Here is a 27,668-nt window from a genome sequence, read left to right on the forward strand (position 1 = left end):
GCTAACTTGTTATTTGCTACACTCAGATTCTACTCGATCCAAAGGACAATGTATTCACGGCCTTCCCTTTTGTGGTGCATGCCGATTGCATGTGCAAAACCAAGAACATTTTCTCTTGGGATTTTCAAATATTACACTTTCCGTAAGTTTTTATGAGTGAAAATCTATAGCAAAAAATGTGAGGATTTCAATTATTACATTTTCCACAAGTTATCAGAAAATAAAAATAAAAGATGTGAAAATTAATTAATTTCTATTGCAAAACCACTGTAGATTGAAAATAACAATATTTTTGTTATTTTAATCTGATGCATATTTTCACAAATACTGATGTATCACAATATTCTGAAATATATAGTCAATAAGTTAAAATTCGAGGGACTTCGAAGGTACCTGCATTGTCTGACATTTGGCAACACTAGTAGGCTTACATATCACATTTTCCACGTCTTTTTTAACAAGGCTAACATTTGTAGTAGCTCAAAGCAAGATAAACTAGCAGCTCAGTGCCATTTTCAAAAGCAAAGGGCAAAGGTACATGTAAACTTCTTTAAATAAAACTAAAAAAAAAAAACAAAGTTCACCTTTTCAATCTCAAAAAATCATCTCTAAACCTCCAAGCATTTTTGTTCCAGATTTTCTATGAAACTTTGTGCACCGAATTAGGACAAAGCTTCAGCCATGATTGACCGATGAGAAACCTGTTGTTCATAGAGTTCATGGAAAATGCAGTACTTTGCATCATGGTATTTTTTAACTTTTGGATCTTTAGAAGGATGAATCACCTGAAAAATGAAGAGTGTCATAAGAAGCAAGAAACGTTGAGCTTATGGAAGCAAGGCATATCAAATAAGCACTAGATGTGAAGCAAACCATATCTTAATGCATGTTAGGCTAGATATCTAGAGACTAGAATCAATCAGGATATCATCCATTAAGAACCAGGCCTGGATTGTGCCAAGCAGTTCTCAAGTGTGCTAAATTTCATGACGGTTCTTTCCACCTGAGCTGTACTAAATTTCTTGCTAGTTCTTTCCACCTGGCTAGAGGTTTGGACTTGAGACCACTAAAATGAAAAACAACAATTCAATGACTGGGGTGCCTTTCTGTTGGCCTGGCTAAACCCCAGCTTGCCTGTCTAAAGAAGAAAAAGCAGGAAATTGCCTACGAAAAGTTCATATGCAAGAGGCGGATCCAGTTTGTATACCTGGCCAGGAGCATTCATTGCTTTCATTGCATGACGAAGGCTCGGATACTTCTTTGCAGCAACAGCTCCAAGAATGGCTGCACCTAGAAGCACAGATTCACCTTCCCTTGGAAGAACTATAGGGCATCCTGTCATTTATGAGAAACCTTCACATATATTTTCCATTTTATCTGACCAAAAATGTGGCAAATTTATTTCATTAGGTCTGGAACGAACCACCATTAGCCATACAGACTGCATTCCCACCACCAAAGAAAATAGATGCTAAAAATAAAAAATCAGACCATGATAAGGCCAGCCCCAAAAAATTTATAAGGATATCTTTGTTGTCAAGATCAGATTACATGGATCCGCTTGTAGTAAGTTCAGAGCTAAATGTTTTTTTTTTTCTTTTGTAATTGTATCTTGGCAAAATCTCTGGAGATATAGTGTCAGCTTTAAGAAATCCACTGTAGGATCAAATCTTGCTTTTTCCATAATCAGGCCATGGGCATCCTCAATAATCAAGAGTGTGTACATGGTATGACAGGTATCTACAACATTTTAGAGCACCAAGTGAATGAGATTTTACAAAATATTGAAATATCTATAATAACATAGGCTTCTTGCATTTGCAATACCACCAGGACAATCCCAAAAAATTATATAGACACTTGGTAAATTTTAAATATATAGTTCTTTTTTCCTTTAATTTTAATCTCCGATCAAATTTCTGAAACATATTTCTATAGTAAACATAAATATCATCCCACATGGACTCTGTGTGTATGTGTGTGTGTGCCTGTGCATCAGAGAGAGAGCAAGAGAGAGAGAGAGAACCAATAACATCAGCATGCTCTTGAAGAAGTAATCCGTTCTTTGAAAGTCCCCCACATGCTAGAAGTGTATCAATCTGCAGATAGAAAAAGTTATCGCCAAAAAAGATGTTCTTCTGTTTAAGATATTAATAAGGCACAACAACAAAAATCAGAACAGAAAAAGAATTATTGTACATTCAGGGAAGATACCTATAATGGTGTGGAAGCATGATATGTAAAAAATGATTCATTGAAGGTGCATGTACTTTTCATTCATGCCATGTACCAAGTAAGGCCAATGTTGAAGGAATTAATAAGTATGAGATGGGGGACAAAAACAATTTCACATAGCCATGTTTCAAATGTAAGCAACCTAATTTAACAATTCGAATAATATGGGAAATCACAAGGGAAGTGGGCCATTGGGTCCCCATTGAACCTGAAACTATATTAAACTCATAACATCAAACCAAAAACAGAACAAAAGAATCTAATCAATCCTCCTTTAACAGTCTTATTGAATCAATTTTTTGTTCATAAATTCCAAGAAAAGGCTACAAGGCAGGTTTGTGGGCTATACAGATTATCATAATTGGCATCAGCATTACAATCCCACTAGTAGATGGACAAAAGATAAAAATCTCATGAAATGTAGTCTTTGATAAACATGACTCTGAGGGAAAGTTGTTCTTTTCTTTCTCTAAAGATGTTGAAGTCTATCATGCATGGCTAAGTGCAAAAATTTTTTGTCAGCACGCATCATGAGCCGTCAACACCACATGTTTCAGAACAAAGTTGCATTGAGGAGACTGAAAACAAGATGAAGTCAATGTTCCACCCTCAAACATACAGTATTAATTTGTTGATCATGTCTATATAAGAAGAGAGAAGACTTTTGTTTCCCATTTGCTTCAGACATCATCTTCTTCATCTACTGATATACTATGTAAAGTGACAGAGTTCGACATCCAGCGGAAAGGTGGGTGAGTTATGAGAATTTTTCCTTGGGACTTCTCTATCCATCTGGGAACCAGCATGAACCTATGAATCCAGCAAGCCATTGCTTCATGGTGATGGGTTGAAGTTATGAATGAAAAAATTGAGGCACTTCATGCATGTCGGAGGTGGGAAATTATGGCTAAACCTCTTGACATATAGCTTGTGAATGAGTTTACAACGTAAACCATAAACTGGATGGCAGCATAAGAAGACAAAAGGCTCGACTAGTGGCAAAAGGGATTCATGCAAGAATATGGGCTAGATTGTAATGAAATGTCAGCCCGGTTGTCAAGATAGGAACAATAAGAGCTTTTCTTTCTTTGGCAGTAAATCGTGAGTAGATATTTGGCCAGCTAAATGTGAAGAATGCATTCCTACATGGGGACTTGAAAAAGGAAGTTTATACAGACCAGCCCACAGGGTATTGTTGAGGGTGATCCTACCACATGTATTTTGATTGAAGAGATCTATCTATGGATTGAAACAGGTCACTCATCCTTGATTTTACAGTTTTTCCTTGGAGATTGAAAGGAACGATTTTCATAGATCTCAATTGGATCATTCATTATTTATTTTCAGACAAGGGGATGTTGTGAACTTACTTTTTATTTATGTGGATTACATTATTATTGCAGGCAATACAAAAACCCATATACGTCAAATGAAAGAGATCCAAATCAGTGACTTAAGATGAAGGACTTGGGCAACCTCAGAAATCTTCTTGGAGTAGATATTGATGGAGGAGATGATTTCTTACCTCTGACCCAGCACAAGTACACTCTTGATTTCCTGGATAAAGCCAGGATCAAGGATTGCAAGCCACTATCTACACAAAGTGTCCTGCATCAGAGCCTAAGCCTTGAAGATGGAGAGATATCTCGAGATCCTAAAAGGTACAGAAGCATTGCAGGTATGCTGTAGTATCTTACCTTTACTAGACTAGATATTGTATGTCCTATTAACAAGCTATCACAGTTTATGTATGAGCCAAGTTCAGCTCACATGGATGCAATTAAGTGGATTTTGAGGTACTTGAAAGGAACTATTGGGGACAGATTTGTCTACAATAAATCTTCTACACCGGGAAATATGCATGAGCTAATGACCTACACTGATGCAAACTTAGCTAGAAATCTAGAAGAAGAAGATCAGTGTCACGACATTGTGTTGTAATGAACTTGATATCTTAGAACAGTAAGTCAGATCCAGTACTCAAGCAAAATAAAGATCTGTGGCGGCTGTTATAGCAGAGGTCGTGTGAGTTAAGCATCTTTTATAGGAGTTGGTAGAACTGGTTTACAAATCCACATTTTGTGACAACCAAAATGCTATTAAGATGGTCGTAAATCCTATTTACGGCAGGCACAAGCATATCAAGATGGATCTGTAAACCAAGCCCAAACTTGATGATAGAAATACTTTAAGAGCTGTACTCTTGAAGATACCAATCACTCCAAAAAAGTTACACAAGGAGAAACCTTACACTAGAGGTGAAAAGAACTTGTATTAAATCTCACACCAAGTCCCTTATTTATAGAAGAAAAGGAAAGAAGAAGGGTTAAAGGAACTAGTTGTTGGGACTGCTCCAACCAATGTTATCTGTACGATACACGTGCGTATCGTACCCGTATCGCCCGTATCGTACGATACGGGAGAAAACATAAAATTCCTTATTTTTTAAAAGTTCAAACACTCATCCCTCTCTCTCTTCTTGTATTTAAAGACTCCAATAGACATAGGAGGGAGAGATTTTGCCTATTTTCATAAAAATTAACCGAGGATTCATCAATTTGGGAGATATCATCGTTGAATCATGAAAGATGATAACTGTATGTTTGAACTTATAAAATTGTGATGTAATCTAAGTCCTAAAACTCCAAGTCTTAAGACTCTAAGTCCTAAAATTTTATAAAATTTTCAAGTTTAAAATTGTGATGAATGCTTATTATGTTAATTTGAATATTTGATTTCTTATTTTTGAATATGTTGTTGATAGTATACACATGAATGTTCCTTATGTATGATGATCTTTTTTATATTTGAATACATTTTTTATTTTTCTTGATTTCTGATTTTTTGTTCATTTTTTTCAGATTTTTAAGGATTTTTGTCTATTTTTTTCTGATTTTTAAATATTTTTTAAAATTAAAAAATTAATTTTACGATATGTTACGCTACGTTTACGATACGGCGTATAGGTCGGCCCGACCGATACACAATACGCTACGCCTTTTATAACATTGGCTCCAACGGCTAGAAATCTAGCTGTTGGGAGCAACCAACAGCTAGCCCTCCTAGCTGATCAAAAAAGAAGATAAAAGAATACAAAAAATACAAAGAAAAAGAAAAGAAATAAATCTAGAAAAGAAGAGAAAATAAATACCGAAAAACCTATGCATACATATATATACTTATATATACAAATCATACATAAAACTACCAAGGTCAAAGAATATTTGATGTATGACAATACATATAAATGCACATATGTATACTTACATGATGTCTAAACCTTAAATTCTAACGCCCCCAACCCCTCTCAAACTTACAGTGTAATCACCGTGCCAAGAAAAAACTGAAATCTTGCTGAAGCAAGTGCCTTGGTGAAGAAATCTCCAAGTTGATATTCTGAAGGAACAAAAGATATGTCAATTGTTCGGCTAAGATATTCTTCTCCCACATAGTGACAATCCATTTCAATATGTTTTGTCCTTCCATGAAAAGTATGGTTGCTAGCAATGTAAATGGCGCTTTTATTGTTGCAGCAGAGCTTAATGGCTTCAGTCAAGTCAATTCCAATGTCATTCAATAAAATTTTTAACCATACAATCTCCATGGTAGTGGTAGTCATAGCACGATACTCTACTTCGGTTGAAAATAGAGAGATTTTATTTTGTTTTTCGCACCTCCAAGAACTAAGAGTCACCTAAAAAAGCACAAAAATTGGTGGTGGAATGCCTATTGTTAGGATCTCCATCCCAATCAGCATCAGCATAAGCAATCATATTCAAATTTGATGAGGAAGATAGAAAAAGTCCCTTAATGATAGTGTGTTTGACATATTGAACAATCCTTAATGCAGCTCCCATGTGTACAAAAGTAGGTCTTTGTTGAAACTGACTTATGACATGTACAGCATGAGATATATCAGGCCTTGTGATGGATAGATATGTGAGAGCTCCAACCAATTGACGAAAGGGTGTAGGATTTTTTAGAATTTCTCCATCATCAATCTTCATTTTTACTCCTAAAGTTTCAAGAGTGTCGACCACCTTGTTATCAGTGATTCCTGATCTGCTTATAATATTATTGGCAGACTTAATTTGTGAGAGTAAGTATCCTCTTCTACGATCAGCTACTTCAATACCAATGAAATATGTTAAGTTACCCAAATCAGTCATTTCAAATTCATTCTTTAGAAAATACCTGCATAATTTTGTTGGCATCATTACCTCTAATATATCATATCATCTACATATAAAAGCAATACAATTATACCTATAGCAGTATTTTTAACAAAGATAGCAGTATCAAAATAATATAATCTAAAACACTGTTTAAACATAACATTGCTAAACATGTCAAATCAAGCTTTTAGAGCTTGTTTCAAACCATATAGTGCCTTCCTAAGATGGAGAACTTTTCCTTTAAATAAATCAAGCCCAGAGGGTGAGTCCATGTACACTTTCTCATTTAAGTAACCATTCAAAAAAACATTCTTGACATCCATTTGATATATGGACCATTGTTTGATGGCGGCAACAGCCATTAGGGTCCTAATGGATATCATTCTAGCAACAGGAGCAAAGGTCTCCTAGTAGTCTGGTAGTCTATGTCATATTCTTGAGTATACCCTTTAACAACTAATCTAGTTTTATACCTTTCAAGTCATCCATCACTTTGAGTCTTAACTTTATATACCTACCTACATTCTATTGTCTTTTTCCCTAAGGAAGAGAAATAATGTCCTAAGTTTTATTGTCTTCAAGGTCTCTAAGTTCATTGTTCATAGCTTCAATCCAATGTGGGTTAGTCTTGGCTTCAAGATAGGACGAAGGTTCATCAAAGGAGTGAATAGCTAATAAGCAAGCCCTATGTTTTGGGAAAAAGACTCATAAGAGGCAAACTTTTGAAGTGAATTACTATCTCTTTGAGATCTCCTAAGAGTAGGTTGAGACTCTTGGGTGTTTTCTTGAGGCCTTCTCCTATAAACTATAACTTCTGTTGGTAGTCTATTATCAAAAGAAATGCTATCAATCTCATTCGAAGCATCATCATATGAAGAATGCAAAATATTTGTTAGAATGTATGTGTCCAAATTTATATTATATTATATTATAGTGCTTAGGATGTTTATGAAATTTTTCCTTTTCTTTATGTATTTTTTTGTTTATTTTTTGTTTTCTTATTTTGACTTTGACTAGGAGTTGACGGCTAGATTTCAAGCCGTTGGAACTAGTCCAACGTCTAATTCTTTGCCATCTAGTGTAGTCTCTCTCTATATAAAGGGTGGCTGTTCACATGCTTTGCCACGGCTTTAAGGCCTGGTTTTGTATCTTATTGAACATTAATTAAAAGTGTTACACGTCTAGTTTGAGGTGTCTCATTATGTGATTTCTTGGAGTGATTGGTATCTTTAAGAATGTAACCCTTGAAGTGTTTTTATTCTCAAGTTGAGGTCTAATTTACATGGTATCAGAGCTTTGGTTTGGTTCTACTTTTGCTGATATTCAAAACTTTGAAGAATCAGCTCTTGCTGCCTTCGTGGCTGTAAAGCACACCAACTGTTTGTTGAAAGTGGTGGCTGTTTTTTTGCACAAAGAATAGTTATGTTTTTGCTGAAATTGTTGCTGATTTCGTAGATTGTTTTGGTGCTGCCTCAAGCTCCCTTATTGCTGATTTTGTGGTTGACTTCGTAGACTATTTTGGTGTCATCTCAAGCTCCTTTATTGCTAACCTTGTAGTTGATTTTGTCGACTGTTTTCGGTGCTACCTCAAGCTCTCTTATTGCTGATTTTTTGGCTCATTTCATCTTGGTGCTGCATCAACAACTCAATTACATTTATATAAGTCCAACAACTCGATCACAACATACAAGACCTGGATTTTTATCTCCTACTGTGTGAGGGACTGGACTATTTTTGCTACTGGGGTCTTTTCTTCTTCACGTGGCAGCAAGCTTTTTAAAACTATAAGTAGATTATCCTTGTTGACTGTATTCAATGGATGAAAAAGTTTCTCCTCTTCCCTTTCCTAAACTTTCATCAACAAACTATATCCAATGGGCTAGAACTATAGAGCATTTCTTCCGTAGTAAAAACCTTTGGGGACTAGTTGATGGGACAAGAATTGAACCTCAATTAGTTTTGACCAAAGTTGTTGATGGAAAGGCTGAAAAATTGGATGGAACAAAAAGAGAAAAAGTTGTGGCTAAGTATAATAAAAAGTGAGAAGAATAGAAGGTAGGCTATCACAAAATTATTCAATGAATATTGACTTGTATAGACAATGCTACTAGTGGGTAGATTTCAAAATTATATTATGTTCAAGAAACATAGAAATACTTAAAGAAAACTCACACTATGAGAGACGTAGCATATATATGCACAATATTCAATTCAACATTCATAGTCTCTAACAAGGAGCTAGATCTAATAAAGACTGTGGTTGAAATGCATCAATTGTACGATGAGTTTAGCATTTTTGAACCACATTAGATTGATGCACAAGATCTTGTTCTAAGGGAAAAGCAAATCCAACGTGATAAATTTTATAAGTTTGTTATTGGTCTAAGACCCGAATTTGATGGTATTAAAACTTCTTTGTTTCATCATCCTAAAACACCATATATGAATGATGTTATTGCCGAACTTCAAATGGAGGAGAATCGGCTAGTCCTTGATAGAGAAAAAACGAGCAATGTTCTTGCTACATCTAGGCAGGGGCCAACTTAAAACCTTATCGACCTCCATATTTGAACCGATCAAATGAAGGAGGAAAGAGATGATTATTTGTTACCATTGTCAAGAAAAAAGACATATTAAACCCAAATGTCCAAAGCTAAAAGGTGTTGACAAAAGAAGCAATATGGTTGCTCCCATCCAAGAAGAATAGAAAGATTCAAATTTCTTTCATCTTGATCAACTCATAAGTGTTCTCCAATCAAAACTCATTGAAACCATTCAACCATTGCTTAAGGGAGGAGGTACACCTCCAACATTGGGAGCTACAATTATGTCTACTTCATTAGGTAAGTCTTCTTGGATTACTGATTCGGGTGCATTCTTTCATATGACTCTTTGTAGATCCCTTCTCATCGAATGCACCAAAAATAATTCATATTCCTTTGTAAAAACAAAGGATGGAACTCCTCTTGAAATTGACTTTATTGGAAATCTTGATCAAACATTTAAATCCAAAGTTTTAAAAGAGCATTAAGTTAGATGTATTCCTAAATTGAACTTGAATTTATTATTTATTTCCCAAATAATTGACCTTGGTTTTGATATAGTTTTCTCACAATATAAATGTTTGATCCATGATCATTTATCCGAAAAGACGATTGGGAAAGGTTTTAGAACAAATGATCTCTACAACATTGGAAAAACATTGTCAAAAGACTTTTCATTGTATTATTGTATCAAGGCAAAAATAGAGGTCTTACCTTTTGATAATAGAAATTTTATTGCCCAAACGCCTTTTGAATTGGTGCATTCGAATGTGTAGGGACCTGCACCTATTATGTCTAAAGGAAGATTATTATATCATGTGATTTTTATTGATGATTTCTCAAGGAATGTTTGGGTTTACTTTCTCAAACACAAATCAGAGGTATTTGTAAATTTTAGGAATTTCTATAACATGATTAAAACCCAATTTGCTACCAATTAGAAGTGATTCAGGAGGTGAATTTATTTCAAATGAATTTGAACAATTCCTAAACAACAAAGGCATTGTACATCAAAAAGACTATGTTACAGCCGACAGCCTTAGAGAGAGAAACGTTTATTCATTCACTAACCCTAATCTCCATAATAAAAAGATTAGGGTAGAAAATAGATTTACGAATTACATCAACCAAAAATAGAGGAATGTTTAAAGAGACCTCCTAACTATTAAGCTGAGCATGTTTAATATGTATGCTCCAGCTTGAGGGGGAGTGTTGAATTAGAAGAGTTTATGTTTCTAGGTGGCTCTTTGTAATATTAAAGAGTTATAAGACCTCTTTAATATTTTCTTTATTTTTCATTGATGTAATCTGTAAATCCTTTTTCTACCCTAATCTCTTTTATAAGGGAGATTAGGGTTAATGAATAGGAGACTTTTCTCTCTCCAAGACTCACGGCTGCAATAGTTATTTGAGAAACCGACAAGAGATTCAAGTTAAGTTTTAGAATAAATTTAACTTTTGGTATTTACAAACTTTTGAATTAAAATTTTGACCAATATTCACAATACATTGGATTTCAAGAGGAGTTCCATCGGTGGTTTTAACAAAAGGGCATGATTCTTAATGCATTCGTTAAGTAGTGAACTACAAGGGGTAAGATAAAATGAAGCTCCAGAATCAAGTATCCAAGAGTACTTGATGATGATGATGTAGATGCCACCGTTGCTCCGGAAATTGGAGAAGCCCCTCCTTTGAAAAGTGGTTGAAGAGCATCAATCAACTTCGGTTAGAGAGCACTTACAAGCTTATTTAGGTCGAAGTGATTACTTTCTTCATGCATTACCCCACCCACACTTGTTTCTTATCAAACTTCGTCAATTTAGGGCACCTAGGTTTGGTATGTCCTTATCGGCAATGAAAATATATAATCTTTTTGTTGTTATCCTCATAACTTCGATTGAAATGAGGAGACCTATAGGTTCACATATGAGCACCGGTTCTTGAGATAGCGAGAACACTTTCATTCTTCTTCCTAGAAAAGTTAAGTCTATTCTCTTCCATTTGAAGTTTCACTATGGTCTCATTTATGAATGGCAATTTATGTCTATGAAGTAAAGAAGTTTTGACCCCATCATATTTCGTACTAAGACCAAGAATAAATGTATAAAATCTCTCCCCTTAAATTTGTTTTTCTCTTAATAATATGTCTCTTGGATCAAACCATTCAGGTTCAAATAAGGCTAGTTCATCTCATAATTGTTTCATCTCACCAACATACTCCTTAATAGATTTATCTCCTTGTTGGAGACTTGTAATTTTCATTTGAAGGTCGCACATGTAAGCTACTTCCTTCATAGTATGGGTTTTCTTGAGGAATTTCCAAGCTTCATGAGCAAAATTATGTTTTGTTATTTGACTCGTAGTTGTAGTATCAACACAAGCAATAATCCATGTAATGATTTTGTGGTGTCTTGTCTTCCATTCTTCCCATTTTTTCTCATATTCATTCACAACCTTACCTTTTTCATTTCCATTTAGTTCATGAGTTTTTCCATCTATGGTTTTGGTTAAGACTAATTGTGGCTCACTTGTAGACTCATCAAACCCATCAACAAGTCCCCACAATCTTTTTATGTGTATCAAAGTTTTTGCCTGTTGAACATAATTAGATGAAGTAAGTTTAAGGAGAGGAATAGAAGCAATTCTCTCATCCATGATGTGTACCTTATATAGATGTAATTAAGTTTTTGAGGTAGCACTAAGATGAAAACAGCCATAAAAAAAGCAACAAGAGAGCTTGAAGAAGCACTAAAACAGTCCACGAAATCAGCCACGAAAAGATTAACGAGATAGAAGCTTGTGACAGTGCCAAAACAGAAAAAAAGGTCAGCGAGATATCCACGAAAAACAGCCACCAAAGATCAGCAAGAAGACATCTCTTTTTGTGCAAAACAGCAGCCAATACTTTCGTCAAACAGTTGGTGTGCTTCACAGCTATGAATAGGCCGCAAGAACTCATTTTTCAAGACTTTGAAAAATAGCAAACGAAGAGCCAAACCACTACTTTGATACCATGTAAACCAGACCCAAACTTGATGATAGAAACACTTCAAGAATTACACTCTTGAATATACCAGCTACTCAAAAAAGTCACACAAGGAGAAACCTCAAACTAAAAGTGAAAAAAACTTATATTAAATCTCAAACGATACACAAAATCAGGCCTTAAAGCCCACACCAAATAAGGGATCCAAGTCCCTTATTTATAGAAGAAAATAAAAGAAGAAGCGTTAAAGGAACTAGTTGTTGAGACTACTCCAATGGATAGGTTTTTTGCTTAAGGCACCTAAATCATGTCATGCATCTCCTGTTCACCGTAAGTATCTCTTTCTATTTAGCTCTCTCTTCTTGTTCTATTGATCTGAGCATTCTATTTTACTCCAATACATCGCCCCAGTAGTTGTGCATTTTGTGTTATCCAAAAGTAGTTAAAAGTTTAAAGATTCTTGATTTGGCTGATCGATTTCTTCACCCAGTTTAAACATGGTTGTTGATCAATGATGGTGATTGGTGACTGGTAGAGAACCCACTTCCCAACCCTGTACTACGGCCAATAAACTCGATACCCAACCTTTATCATGCTAGCATCAAGTATGCTTTATGACTGTTGCATACCACCTGTTTGATTGAATGCCTCAATTATTTTCACGTGGATCTGAGCTGGTTCATATGCAAAATTTTAGTGTGATTTAAATATTTTTTATGTTTCTCCTTGAACTCAATCAACATGTCTCTTGTATTTTTGTTGTCAATTGGTCGTTGCATTATATTTAGGTGTAGATTATGTTGGAAAGTTGTAGGAGTTCGACTATAAAATATATTCTTATCATTGCTTGTTTGATTTAAATTGTTGTGTGCAATTCTAATTAGTTTTGCTTCTGATTTTGTCAATCCAAGGATATATTCAAATAATTAAGTTACAAACGTTGATTGATTTTAGGATATTGTCTAGTCGGCTTTAGCCTTGTGGATTATAGCTTAAGCTTTCTTTGTTAAATGCAGTGTTATACGATACGTACGATATGGGGCCGATACGTACGATACGATACGTATCTTTTACGAAATACGATACGATACACGCCCCGTATCGTACGATACGGGCTGATTCCAAAAAATGGGGGCTGGAAACCCCTTTTCGAGTTTTTTTTATAAAAACTCGGCCCTTCCTCGTTTTTAACCTAGAGATTGTGCCGCCATGGAGGGAAATCATCGATTTTCAAAATGAAATCATCGAATAAACCATGGATTTGTGCATGGGTGGTTGATTCTCGTTGAGAGGAAAGAGGTTTTTTTAAATCGTGAACATGAAAATGCAGAAGAAGATGGAGATGAGGATAAGAATGAATATGATGAAGATTATGAATGAGAGTTGAGAGTGCTTTCATTTTATATGTATTGACATTGAACATTTTCACAATTTCATTATCATCTTCTGATGTAATACATAACATCTAAAACTTGTTTTTTGATGTGGTATCTCATAGACTTATGGACCTTATGACTAATAAATCTATGTGTTTTTCATGAAGAACATATTATTCTTGTTTTTTACTGATTTTTGCTGAATTTTTTGATTTTTTTTCCTATTTTTTCTGATTTATTAAAAAAAACGATACAGTTACGATACGTTACGATATTTTACGATACAGCGGATTTTAAAGCCAGACCGATACGGCTTACGATACGCTTTTTACAACATTGGTTAAATGTTAATTGTTTGCTTGTTTGATTTAAATTGTTGTGTGCAATTCCAATTAGTTTTGCTTCTGATTTTGTCAATCCAAGGATATATTCAAATAATTAAGTTACAGACGTTGATTGATTTTAGGATATTGTCTAGTCGGCTTTAGCCTTGTGGATTATAGCTTAAGCTTTCTTTGTTAAATGTTAATTGTGCATTTGAGTCTATTTAGGTGAGTTTTAGAGTTTCTTTGGCTGGAAAATCTCAGTAACTGCAGGACTTGGGCATGTGTTAGCCACCACCTCCTAACTTCTACCTGTACAAGAAAACACTCATCCACATGCACTGCCCTAACCCAGTCTGCGCGACCCTCACCAAAAGAAAATCCCTATTACATCCACAACCCTAAAAGCCCCCGGATTTTCTTATTCATATCCATCTTTTGGGTCAGTCCAGTACACCCAGTTCTAGACCCGAAACCTAGACACTAACAGCATAACCCTTGGTTAATTGTTTAAACGCTACCCAGTTTGCTCGCACTAGAATAAAGTAACTAAAAACATAATTGGCAGATTAAAAAGAAAAATACATCAGCATCAATCAATCTCAATTTCAAGTATTTTTGTCTGTAAAGTTCTTCCAGCTTTCAGTGATATGCTTTAAAATTTGATGAAGTTATGGGCCTTTTCCCATGCTAGTAATTGTAGTTGTAGCATTAAACCAGCTTTTTTATATATTTCTTTTCCATTTGCGGAGACATTCAGCTGAAGAGCCTGAACTGTTGTTTGGTCAAAGAAAGTATGAGGACAGCTCCAGTGGTACAAAATTTTCAGCAAAGGACAATGCAGGCGGAAATTTCAAGAGGAAATGAATGCAGATAATTTCTGCAAATTAAGTTGGCCTTCCTCTGGTGACATGTCTGATGAGATCAGATGTCTTACATATTTGGGCTATATGATAAACTTATAGAAATTTAATTATTAGTCGCTCATCTTGAAAACTTATGTAGTGCATATTTCCAAAACTTGGGTTCATTATAGCTTATCCATTTGCAGTCTTTTGTGCCAAGAGATTTTAATTTTATAGAGCACTCTAGTGACATTTGCTATTTCATTGATTGGCTATTTTTCTCCCTTCTTTTATCGATATTTCACCTTTTAATATTAAATTAATATGAGAATGCTCATTTTTTATGGTTCACAAGAAGCAAATACATGACTCAAATCAACTTTGCAAGACGAACAGAAATGATGAGCAGCCTCTTGAAGGCCATTGTGTAGTACCATTATGGAAAGGAAGAGTATGGAAATGGGGAGACCACTATTGAGAGTACACAGAAGTAGCTAGAGGGTTGTTCATACTTACACATGCAATTATCAAGAGCTGATGATTCATGAACAATGTAATTGTTTTTGTATAAATAGCAAAAATTATTTTTTTCATGAGTTGATCTCTCTCTCTCTCTCTCTCTCTCTCTCTCTCTCTCTCTCTCTCATATATATATATATATATATATATATATAAGAAGACAAAACAAAAAACAAACCTTGAACAGGATAGACAGTTCAGATAGAGATGAAACAAACACTAGACAAATGGGACATGATGTTCCGTTCCTAAAACAGTCAAACAACGGACAGAGAACACCATTGACAGAACGGTAGTGCGGTAGACAGGATGTCTTGTCCATTCTGTCCGATGGTACAGCTATCAAACAACCTCTAAGACTCAAAAGAACAAGTAGGCAAAAGAGAACAGGCACACCCCTTGAATTTTCTTGATGCAGATACATGAGATAGTTGCCACACTCTTGTCAAAAGCTTCACATGTGGTTCAGTGTTCTCAAATTACCCAAAAAATGGTCTTGTTTTGTTGGGGAAAAAATTATTCTTGTAATTGAAAATAAGAAAGGAGGAGTGTGGAACAAACATCTGGAGATCACAAATATATGATAAAAGGCGTAACCGATTTGAGAAAAGGGAGATTGTGGATTCCAGTGTTTAAAACAGGGATGGCACAGGCTATGAATGTTCTCAATGAAGATGCATCAGATATTCAAGACACCACCGATACTTCCCACTGCACACAACACATATTTGTGCTCTTCGAAAAAAGCTTCAAATTCAGTTCAATATTCTCAACTTACCAAACAATTGGACAGCAAAATATGACAGAAATGTCAACTTCTAAGTCCACGAAGAAACACTATGGGTCCCATCAGAGGGAAATTTCAAATTGATTATAAAGTATGTTCTTCAATAAAGATATCCATGTCGACAAATTGATACTTTTTACCATGCTTTTCATCCAAAAGATAGATCCTAAAAGGAGAGAATTATGCACCTTGTGACCATGAGCATTGCAATGCTCCACGATATGACGTGTGCCATAAGCAATACCTTGCAATGTTGCAAGGTACAAAAGTGCCAACTGTCTCTCACTTGTATCCAGTGTCAATCCACATAACATTCCTTTTGACTTCGGATCTGCTATAGGGGATCTGCAGCATCGAATAGATATGGTAAGATTCAGCCATTGGTAAGTAAACTCCTTCTGTCTAAATGGCAGTTACTTCCATAGATTGCATCGCCAACTCAAGAGATAACATGTTCAGATAAAGCTTCAGCTCGCCGGACTCTCTGACACCATCCTCACAAGAGAAAGAAAAGAATATCAACGTGGAGGTAAAGCAATCTTACACAAAACAGTTTCCAGTTACACATTCTTTTAGAAACGCAGAGTGCCAGATAGCTGAAGATAGTGAATCCTACAGTGGCAACTAGGAATGGAATAGGCATGCTTAAGGCAATGAAACTGATGCAATTACTGAACCTGCAAACTACATCTTGGAAGATAGACAGGAGATCCCAATCGAGAGTACTATATTTCTGTGCCTTGTTCTCAAAAAATAACACTCTAAAGGACAGGAGCCTTCCATCTTATAAACATCACATCTTACAAAGCTTCCAGACAACGTCAATCATCTGAAAGCTTTTAGGCCATAATGTCTACAAGATTGAAAATTCCTACCTTTGCTTGTAGAATGACAGTGTGCTTGGAGGCAACAACACCACGACCATGTAACCAATGCATACCTTTTCTCTCAAACCAAGCCCTTTGACAAATGACAAGACAGTATAATAATGAAATTTTAGGAGGATAAGGTAGCTAGCTATTCAAAACATCCAAAGTGGTGCCTATCCTTATTTGATCATAGTCCTGGATCATCATAGACCAACAAAAGTTGATTGCCTGCAAACTCGAGCACATCCATGCATACCAAAGCCTCAACCAATTAAAAAGAGACTGTGATACCTATTTCCGTGGAAATCAGGAAGGACATGCAGATCCTTAGTCAAAGAAGCAAGAAAAGGAGCTTTCAACTCGTTGGCTGTGGACTCCAGGATCTTGTTTAGTAGCTCATACAGTGAGACATCTACCAAGTTAGCAAGACAAACATAAATTAGGAACTCATGTGAGAGTCTTCACAACTATCAAACTATGATGGATATACATTAGGAGGATGTGAAGGCAGAAATGTAAGCCAAAAACTAATGCCAACATCTTCAAAACTATCAAACTACAAAGGAAGATATACATCAAGAGCATATGATATCTATTACGTTGAGAAGCAGCTCGATTAGACAGATGAGTAGCAGCAACATGGTTCTCCACTACATGGTCCAGCAAAGCTCCAGTTGCACTCTGTCCTCCTTCAGTCAGCCAGTAATGAGGTATCATTGCTGAAAATAAAAAATGGAAGCCAGTAACAAGAAGTTGCTGCACACCTGTAAGCAATACAAGCCTGGGCTCCAATGTTTTCATCAATAGACTGGATATTACAAGGAACATGCAGTTCATAATATGAAAATGCAAGGACCCTAACAGAAGGCATTTGTCAAAGAATTTCGAGAAGCTTACCTGACCAGTAAGGTCCCCAGACACCTGGAATAAAAATTTTGTCTTTTGCCACTACCATGTGGCAGGTGGATGTTCCACAAACCAACACGAGACGATGACATATTTCTTCCTCATCATCTGCATTGTAACAGCCGTCGGATTTGTCCTATTGTTTGAATTGCTAAAAAAAACAAGGCTATGAAGGCTGTACCTTGAACAGGTAAATCTGAAGGAGGTACGCTTTCCATGACACCTACTCCACCAGCATGTGCATCAATTAAGGAAGCTCCTACTGGAGTCCCCACCAGAAGGCCCAGTTCCTGTAAGACATACTACTTCAGCATAATACAGATATTTAGCGTGCTTTAGATGCAATAGTAGGATCTTTTCAACAACTTTATCACTCATACACAATGGGCCCATATTTTTCTCAAATACATGTTATCAAGTTAATGAACCTCAAGGGAGCGCCACTTAAGATCAATGTGAGTGAGTTCTTCATTGCTAAGTTTCTTGCCTTCGCAGCAGCTTCAGTGAGACCAGCACCCAAAGGATGACCTGGGAATGCAACACTTCGTCCTGTAGTTATCAAATACGGGTCAGGTTTACTGAAATAACATGGATTTTTCCATTTTTCTTGAAGGCAATGTGTATGTACAAGAAGATGCAGGTACTGAAGTACCACTACATTACATGGATACAGTTACTTGAGCACACGTGGACACAAGTGCAAGAAGTAATTTCAAAACGTTCAAATGTGGGGATACAGATACATATGTATATGTATTGTGTCTGTTGAGGGTGTTTTTTTTTTTCTGCTGTTTGGGGTTGGGAGGGTGGGGGGCGCAGCCAAATATGTGCACTAATCTCAACTGATGATTATATGATTATAAAGAGCACCAACTCATAAAGAAAACAACTAAAGGGGTAACAAATATCTAATCTTTTTGGAGGTAGTTTACATGTGTCCATTTCACAAGCATTCATATACTAAACACACACACACATATAATATATATATATATTCATATAATATATATATATATATATATATATATATATACAAAGCTTCTAGACACGAACAATATGAACACTAAGTGTGTACCACCATGAGTCGTTTGATGACCAAGACTGGACATCTCACGAGAAGACCTACAGATAGGAGCTTTTCAGAGAAGATCAATGCATTGTCTCATATATTACCATTTTTCCAAAATATGGTGTTACAACTTACAAATGGAAAAATAAGAATAAAATGAAAAAAGTGAAAATTTTTGCAATATTTTGAAAATTGTCCAACATGAATATTTAGTTTTTTATCACTTTCTTCACTTTTTCCACAGTTTTTCAATAAAATATTTTTTTAATATATTTCAAATTTTTGGGGTTCCTTTAACATTTTAGTAACTTTTTTTAACTTTTTAATTTTAACAATGTTTTTTAATAAAATTAGTGGAAAGTTCAAATTCCAATTTTTTTCTATTACTTCTTCTATTTTCTGAATTCTCGAGAATCTACAAGAAAAAATGAACTTCTCAATTAATGCCCAAAAAAATATCTCGCCAATAAAAAACCAAGAATGATATTCATGAGAATGTGTCTATTCCAGTTATGATGTTGAGTTGGCAACCATGTGTACATGTGTCTATATGTGAACCATCTGATCATGTTGATTGAATCATTCATGATTGGATGTCATGTACCTATTGGGTAGTTAACATTGTTTCCCACACATTTATATCTTCACATGTGCCATTGATAGATTCCCCATAACCTGTTCCGCAGGAAGAGAAAGAAGAGAGAAGAACAGTGCCACAAACCCAGCGTCCAATAATGGGGATGTCAAACAGAGTATAACATTAATATTATTAGGAATTTTCCCTATTAGAGTAATACCCTTGTACTTAATGGGCATTAACATTAATACATAGCCAAGATACAAGCAACAAATAATAGAAGAAATCGGATCCAAAACCAGATCCAAACCAAAACATGTAAATATATAAAACATATAAGACGACTCTTAACATTTGTCCTCAAGCTGTATATGATCTTGAATCATGGACAGCTTGCCCTTCAAAAACCAAGATCTACTCTTCGTGAGTCCCTTTGTAAATAGATTTGCAACTTGGTCATTGAAACAAACAAGATGGGCATGTTTTTCTTGTCTTCAACCTTCTGATTAACGAAATGTTGATCAATCTCAATATGCTTGGTCTTGCCATGATAAATGGGATTGAGTGAAATTTGAATTGCACTTTCATTATCACACAAAAGTAAGCACCTTGAAATTGGTTCTTGTAGCTCAAACAATATGTGTGTAACCCAAGTTGATTTGGCAATAGTTATAGCCATGGCTCTATATTCTGCCTATAAACTAGACCTAGCTAAAACCTTTTGCTTCCTACTGCACCAGGGGACAAGGTTAGAACCCTAAGAACACAATGTCCCAATATCGGTTTCTATCATCTAGACCGTCAGCCCAATCTACCTCAGTATAGATACTGAGATCATGAAAGGAATGTTTACAATTTCGCCAAGTATACAAAAGGCCATTTCCAGAGTCACTCTTCAAGTATCTCAGAATTATTTTTATAGCATCCATGTGTCCTATCTATAGGGCATGCATAAACTGTGAATATTGATTAACAGAATAAGTAATATCAGAACGGGTAAAAGTGAGATACTAAAGGATGATTAAAATACTGTAGTATCGCATAGGATCATGAAACACATCTCCATCATCTTCCGATTAAGAACACTTGGGGCAGAAAGTGGCTTACAATCCCGGATACCAGCCTTCTCTAACTAAGTCCATTGTGTACTTCCGCTGAGTGAGGCTGGGCATACCATTTTGAGCATCCACTTTCACTCCAAGAAAGTACAAGAGGGTCCCAAGATCTTCCATCTTGAACTGATGACTAAGGAGTTCCCTTGTCCTTTGAATATGTTTCGGTCATTTCCTATAACAATAATATCATCAACATATATAACAAGAGTGTAATTATCCTATCGCACTGAAATATGAACAAGGAATAATCCAATTGGGACTGAAGAAATCCATGATTGTGAATTTCTAACAAAAGCTTTCAAACCATGATCTAGATGCTTGTTTCAGCCCATAGATAGCTCTCTGTAATTGACAGACATATCTCTTTGGATCCCCTTCTAAACACTCTGGTGGCTGCTTCATGTATGCTTCCTCCAAGTTTCAGGAAGAAAAGTATTATTGACATTCGTTTGACTTTATCTCCCAGCCATGACGAACAACAAGTTACAAGATGATACAAAGGTGATTACAATGCATGACAGGAAGGATTCAGCAAAGTTTCAACGCCGACGGATACTTTCTCTTTCCTCTATTTTCTCTTTCTACCCTCTCTTTCTCTCTCCTCTGCCTGTCTCCTTTATCTCTCTTTCTCCTTTTCTCTCTCTTCTCTCTCTTTCTCCTTGTCTCTCTCATTCTCCTCCTCTCTTTTTCTCATCTCCTTCCTCATTCTCTTCTTTTCTCTCTTCCTCCTCACCTCCTTCTTTCTCCTCCCCTCTCTTTCTCTTCCCCCTCACGTTGGATCCCAAAAGGAGTGGCAGCCCCTTTATAGCCAAAAGTTATTGTTTTTTTTATTACATATTGTATTCTATTTTATATTGTTAGAATATCTTGTATAGGGAACCAGGTCTGGATATGGACCCGGTCCCATGGGTGCGGGTACCGAGGGTGGCTCGGTACCCTAGGCGGGCCTCCCTCTTATATTATCTCACTTATTGTGTAATTGTTGATTAAGTGAAAATAACATTCTCTCTCCTAGGGTTGCGGTCTTGCCCCTAGGTTAGAGCTTCTCCGTAGTTTTTCACCTCTTACTGAGGTTTTCCACGTATATCGTGTGTTTCTTCTCCATTATCTTCTTGCGTTGCTTGTTTCTACATATATTATTCTATCTTGACGAGGATTAGAAAAACAATAATACATTTTGAGGTTTGTCACATAGGTACCAGTGCGGGTGTGGGTACGGGTACTAGTTCAGACTATTTTCAATATATATATATATATATATATATATATATATATATAACGCATTCATGATTCAAAATTTATAGTTTCTAAAGAAGAAACTATTGAAAAAAAGATAAAAATGCAGCTTTGTATGTGTTTGCTGAGAGTAAATGGTGTAAAGAACAAAACTTAATCCCTAAATTTTGGATAGGAAAGGACTTGGTCAACTTTGATCGAGTCCTAAATCGGACGGATACGGCCCTGGGTACGTTGACCGTATCCGGTACTGTTTGACCAGTACCCAAGAGGTACCCGAGACAGTACTAGCACCAGCACCAATGTCGTACCTGATCAATGCGGGTACGCTGCCTTGACAGCAGTACCCATGTTACAAAGATTAAATTTAAATGATTTTTTAGTTAGATAACCTTGGCCATACTCAAGCCGAGATGAAGTCGAACGGGCAATTGACTACAGAGAGTTTTAGTTAAGATTTAATGTTAATACTTAATAATACATAATTAGATTAATCACCTAGTTTATAGAGTGCTTAGACTAGCAAAGTTGAGATTTAGCAGGTTTGAACTAAGTTGCAAGTTTAAGCAAATGGCTCAAGTTAATTAAGTTAAGTTTGATTCTTTGAATACATGTTTATGCATACATGCATGTTATTTAATTGTATCTGTTTTTGGAAGCACGTGCCACACTCAAATAGGGAACTAAAGCTGTGTTGGTCATACAAGCTCGATATTGAGTTCCAAGAATGAGTTGTTTAATGATAAACCCATGCTTTAGCTATGAGATGAGCATATTTGATAATGCAAGCAGGGTAGTGATGACAGATGTGAAAGTATGCTTATGCATTGAATTGATTGAGCATGATGGTTGTTTATTTACTTTACTCAATGTTTGCTCAAGGCATGAGTTATCATCATGATGTGGGCAACGGCCTGGGCAGGTTTTATATTTTCAAGTTGATGGTATAAGGGAAAAGTTCGAGAACGGCCCAATATACCGGAAATGAAAAGTCCAAGATCGGCACATGTTGCGAATATAAAGAGTCGAACGCAACTGTAAAACATAAAAGTTATTATTTTTTTATTACTTATTATATTCTATTTTATATTATTCTATCTTGAGGAGGTTTAGAAAAACAATAATATATTTTGAGAAGGTTTGTTCAATTAATTAGATTTAAATGATTTTTTGGTTAGATAACCTTAGCCATACCCAAAGTCGAGATGAAATTGGGCGGGCAATTGACTATGTTAAAGAGTGTTTTTGAAATACTAGAAAGTTAGAGAGGTGGTCTTTAAATACTTTCTTATAGTAGTTGGACTGTTTTTGTAAAGTTTGTACCGCAAGCCCTAATCTCTTTAAAAGGAGATTAGGGTTACGTTAATGAAGGATCTTTTTTGGCTCATCTCTCTCTCTCTCTCTCTCTCTCTCTCTCTCTCTCGTGCTCTCCTTTCCTCAACATCTCTCTCTCTCGTCTCCTTCAATCAGTAACATGGTATCAAAGCCCTAGACCTAGGACTGTGCTATATAGGGTTTCACATTCCTTCCTTCATCTCTTACCTCTTCCTCCATGTTAGGGTTCACGTCTATATTTTTTTTTTTTGCTGATTTCAAGAAAAGCAAGTAATATGTTTGGGGAAAGGGGCTAATCACGTTTAACATGTAGAAACGTGATTAGCACCCTTGTGTTGTTGCTGCCGTGGAAGACATGGAGAAACGTTGATGAAGTTGCTGCTGTGGAAGATCAGATCTGATTTTCTGCTGATTGGTTGGAAGCAAATCTATGAAGTCTTGTATCAGATCTGCCCTAAACAGATCTGATTTTTTTTCTAATTTTTTTTTTGGCTGTCGTGGAAGAAGATCTGTGCAATTATATATCAGATCTGCCCTTTTGCTGTTGTGTGTGGAGTCACGCTGTTTGAAGGCTGCCAATTGGTGTGCGGAGCAGAAATGACCTGCTGATCGTGGAAGGCTTTAGCTGCTGTTTGTGGGTGTAGTTTGGCATGTGGAGCAGAAATGGTCTGCTGATCGTGGAGGCTATTTTAGCAACAACTTGACGTGGATGGTGTTACGCTGATCATATGCGGGGGGCAAGCTGTAAGTAGCAAAGATCAGCAGCTGTCTTTTGGAGTTTTGTTTGTGGGTCTGCTATCATCCGCAGCAATTGATTCAAATCTCTGTAATCTGTTATCTACTCCCTTTTATCAGTTCAGATTTGGTTAGTTTCTGTGATTACAGATTCTCCCTTATCGCATAGCGTGTGATATTCGTATAATCTTTAAGGATAGCAGAGATTTTTTTTCTGTGGTGTTTGACTGTTGCTTCCTATATATATTGTGTGCCATACGTGGGTGGTATTAAGACATGATCAGATTATCACGTAGTTCATATGGAGCAGAATGGTAGACTGCTAGACATATGTGTTGTTGTGTGCAGAGTTACTAAGTCTGGTGTTGTAGCAACCATCTAATATTCAGGTGGAATAGAATTGTGGACTGTTGGGGGTGTGTGTAGTCACATGTGGGTCAACTGGAATTGGGACTGTTGGGACTGCTCATTATTATTCTTTTTTTTTATGTTCTGTGATCCGTAAAGATACATTTCTTAATTGAAGTTGACTGCTGCATCTGATACATACATATTGTGCCCAAAATTTTGATTGGGATTTTACTATGGCTGATGGTAATGTGTTTGAGGGTTCCAATGAATACAAGATGACTGAAAATTCCTTCTCATATGCCAATACTACTGGAATAGACTCAGCCTTCTCTGTTGGTGCTCCTACCGATGGCCCAGATATGATGTGGATGATAGATTCTGGCGCCTCCAGGCACTGTTGTAATCAATCACACATTTTTTCATCCTTAGTCAGATTCTCTACACCACAGCATGTCAGACTGGCTGAAGGCAAGCTATCTCTTGTGTTGGGCAGCGGTGATATCTATCTCCCACATTTAGGCACTATTACTCACGTGCTCTATGCTCCTCAGTTTCCTGTTAATTTGTTATCTGTTAAGCAGCTGGCTATTGACTTACAGTGTAGAGTCATTTTTTACCCTGGTTCATGTTCTTTTCAGGACTTACTAACTGGGAAGGTGATTGGTGGCGGCCATGAACGTGAGGGTCTCCATTTCTTATATGTCCCAGTAAATGTTGTTGCATCATCATTCTCCTCGAAGACTTCTCCTTTCCAGTGGCATCTCAGATTAGGTCATCTATCAGTGTCCAAACTTCATCGCATGTTTCCAGGTATTACTGCATCAGAGTCCTTCTTATGTGATGCTTGCTAGTTAGGCAAACATACACGGAGCAGCTTTCCATCAAGTTAGAGTCCATCAAGTCAAAGTCCATTTGATCTCATTCATGTGGATGTGTGGGGTCCTAGTCGGGTTCCTTTTCACTCACGTTTTCGGTATTATCTTGTTTTGGTTGATGATTTTACTAGAGTCAGTTAGGTATTCTTGTTACGGGAAAGATTGGAAGTCATATGTATTCTTCCAAAATTTGTCAAAGAAATAAAAACTCAGTTTGGTTTCAAAATTCGCACTGATAATGCTCTTGAATTCAAATCCTCTGTGCTACTTCAATTTTATGTCAACCATGGAATTTGACTTCAATATACTTGTCCATACACGTCCCAACAAAATGGTGTTGCCGAACGTAAACATCGACAACTCCTAAATGTGGCCCATACCCTCATGTTGCATTCACACATGCCTGCTTATTTTTGGGGTGATGCAATTTTTACCACATGCTATCTCATTAATAGATTACTCTCGTCAGCCATCCAAGAACGTATTCTCATTTAACTTTTATATCCAGATCGACCATTATTTCATATACCTCCCAAAGTGTTTGGATGCACCTGCTTTGCACACATCCTAGGCCCAGACAAAAACAAACTTGCTGCCCAAGCAATCAAATGTGTATTCATTGGATACTCTGCCAATCAAAAAGGATATAAGTGCTTTGATCCCCAGACCAAGAAAGAGATTATCAGTGCGGATGTTATATTCTTTGAATCTCATCCTTATTTTTCTCCTTCGAGTCCTCCGTATGAGATGCCTATACTGGTTCCTCTTCCTATTTCACCAGTGTCACTTGAGTCGATCCCTCAATCTCAATCTATGTCATGTGAACGTTTCCTTGATCCTCCATTAGTTTACACTTGTCGTCTGGGTCCCTCTCTCAACTGCCAACCAGCGTCTTCTCAAGAGGTAAGCTCCACTGATAAGACTGACTCAGGTTTAAATGATGATCACATTGCAGATGATCTCCCTATTGCTATTCGCAAGGGCAAGCGACAGTGCACAATACATCTGATTTCTAATTCTGTCTCTATTGACCATTTGAGTACAAGTTTGGTGCAATTTGATCGAGCTTTGTCCAGCCACATCATCCCGTCTTCTCACCATGAAGCCTTGTTAGATTCAAGGTGGCGGCAAGCCATGCAGGAGGAAATGGATGCTCTTATCTCTCGGGAGACTTGGGATTTGGTGGATCCACCGATGCACTGTGATGTGGTTGGCTCCAAATGGGTGTTCACCATCAAGTATCATTCTGATGGTTCAGTTGAACGGTTCAAGGCATGTCTTGTTGCTAAAAGATATACACAGACTTATGGCGTTGTCTTCTTTGAGACCTTTTCACCCGTGGCCCGATTAGGCACTAATCGACTGATTATATTTCTTGATGTCCAACGAGAGTGGCCTCTATTTCAGCTGGATGTGAAAAAGTTTTTTTGCATGGAGACTTGTCTGAAACCGTCTATATGCAGCAACCACCTGGTTTTGAGCAACAGGGGGAGTGTTCCAACGTATGCAAATTAAAGAAGGCTATTTATGGACTTAAACAGAGTCCTCGTGCATGGTTCCATAAGCTAACTGAGGTTTTATCTAAGTGTGAATTTCAACGATCCCAGCTTGATCACTCATTGTTTATCAAGCGAGGCACATCTGGTATAGTGATATTGATTGTATATGTGGATGATATTGTTCTCACTGGAGAAAGTAATCAAGAAATAGCTCGGACAAAGGAGTTTTTACAACAACACTTTGTCACAAAAGACCTTGGACAACTATGTTATTTTCTTGGTATTGAGGTGGCTCGTAGTAGTAAAGGAGTTGTAGTGTCTCAAAGAAAATATGTTCTTGACTACGTCACACGGATACGGCAGATTGGGTTGAGTACCGGTGTCGACACGCCGACACGGGAATCCCGACATGGCGATACGGCCGGATACGTTTTGGATTGGGTCTGGGTCAGACCCGATCCGAACCACTTTTATAATCCGTTTTAACCTCGATTTTTTTTACGTCTTCTGTTTTATTTTGAAGTGCATTCCATCTCATCCACCGGATTTTGTCTCCCTCCACCAGAACGCTCAACCCACAGCCTAGAGGGAAAACCTAGAGAGTGAGAAAAGAACAAATAAATTAAGAAATAAAGATTCGAAATAAAAAAAACTCACCATTTCATGGCTCAGCACCCATCCTCCTGCTACCATGGCGGGTCACCAGCCGGTCAGCTGCATCATACTTACCACGTCGCCGGCCTTGGAGCCGCTGGTGGCATGCTGGCCTCCGGAGAAGAAGGATCGTGGAGGTCGTGATTTGGGAGAGAAGGATGAGTGAAGAGAGAAAGAAACGAAGGGTGAAAATGAGGGTTTCGAACGAAAGGGGCCTTTTATAGCTTTCATTTGAACAAATTTCAAAATGGTCCTAAATTTTGTGTTATTTAAACAAAAACGGTTATAATTTTAAATTGTTTGCAAACTCACCGTAACCTCATTTTCTATCAACATTATTTTATATATATATTTAAAAATTAAATTGTTTTAATATTTTAAAATAAAAGTGGGTTTTTCTTTGGCTGTGTCTCTGAGGACAGACAAAGTATGGACAAAGAAAGAGGGACGTTAGTCTTTTTATTATAAATTTCATGTTTTTTTATTTCATTATCATTTTTAATTTTTTTAAATATAATATTCGCCGTGTCCGCGTATCCTAAAATTTTGAAATTACCGTGTCCGCGTACCCGTACCCGTATCCGTAGGATACCCGTACCCATATCCGTGTGACATAGGTTCTTGATCTTCTGCAGGAAACAGATTTATTGGGGGCTAA

The 27,668-nt window shown here is 36.7% G+C and overlaps 1 protein-coding gene across 2 annotated transcripts in view; it reads right to left on the reverse strand.

Moving 5' to 3' along the window:
- Nucleotides 1–379: 379 nt before the first annotated feature.
- The window catches only part of LOC116252513 (uncharacterized), a 39,296-nt gene continuing 12,007 nt past the window's right edge, over nt 380–27,668 (reverse strand). For both annotated transcript variants that reach the window (XM_031626826.2, XM_031626827.2), the window contains exons 7-15: nt 18,052–18,113; nt 17,746–17,854; nt 17,556–17,672; nt 17,258–17,377; nt 16,950–17,070; nt 15,978–16,134; nt 2,027–2,099; nt 1,208–1,335; nt 380–785 (exon numbers count right to left, since the gene is read on the reverse strand). In XM_031626826.2, coding sequence (XP_031482686.1) covers nt 663–785; nt 1,208–1,335; nt 2,027–2,099; nt 15,978–16,134; nt 16,950–17,070; nt 17,258–17,377; nt 17,556–17,672; nt 17,746–17,854; nt 18,052–18,113 — 1,010 coding nt within the window. In that variant the 3' untranslated portion in view covers nt 380–662. The remainder of the gene's footprint in view (nt 786–1,207; nt 1,336–2,026; nt 2,100–15,977; nt 16,135–16,949; nt 17,071–17,257; nt 17,378–17,555; nt 17,673–17,745; nt 17,855–18,051; nt 18,114–27,668) is intronic.

Source organism: Nymphaea colorata, chromosome 4, assembly GCF_008831285.2.
Source record: "Nymphaea colorata isolate Beijing-Zhang1983 chromosome 4, ASM883128v2, whole genome shotgun sequence".
NCBI lineage: Eukaryota > Viridiplantae > Streptophyta > Magnoliopsida > Nymphaeales > Nymphaeaceae > Nymphaea > Nymphaea colorata.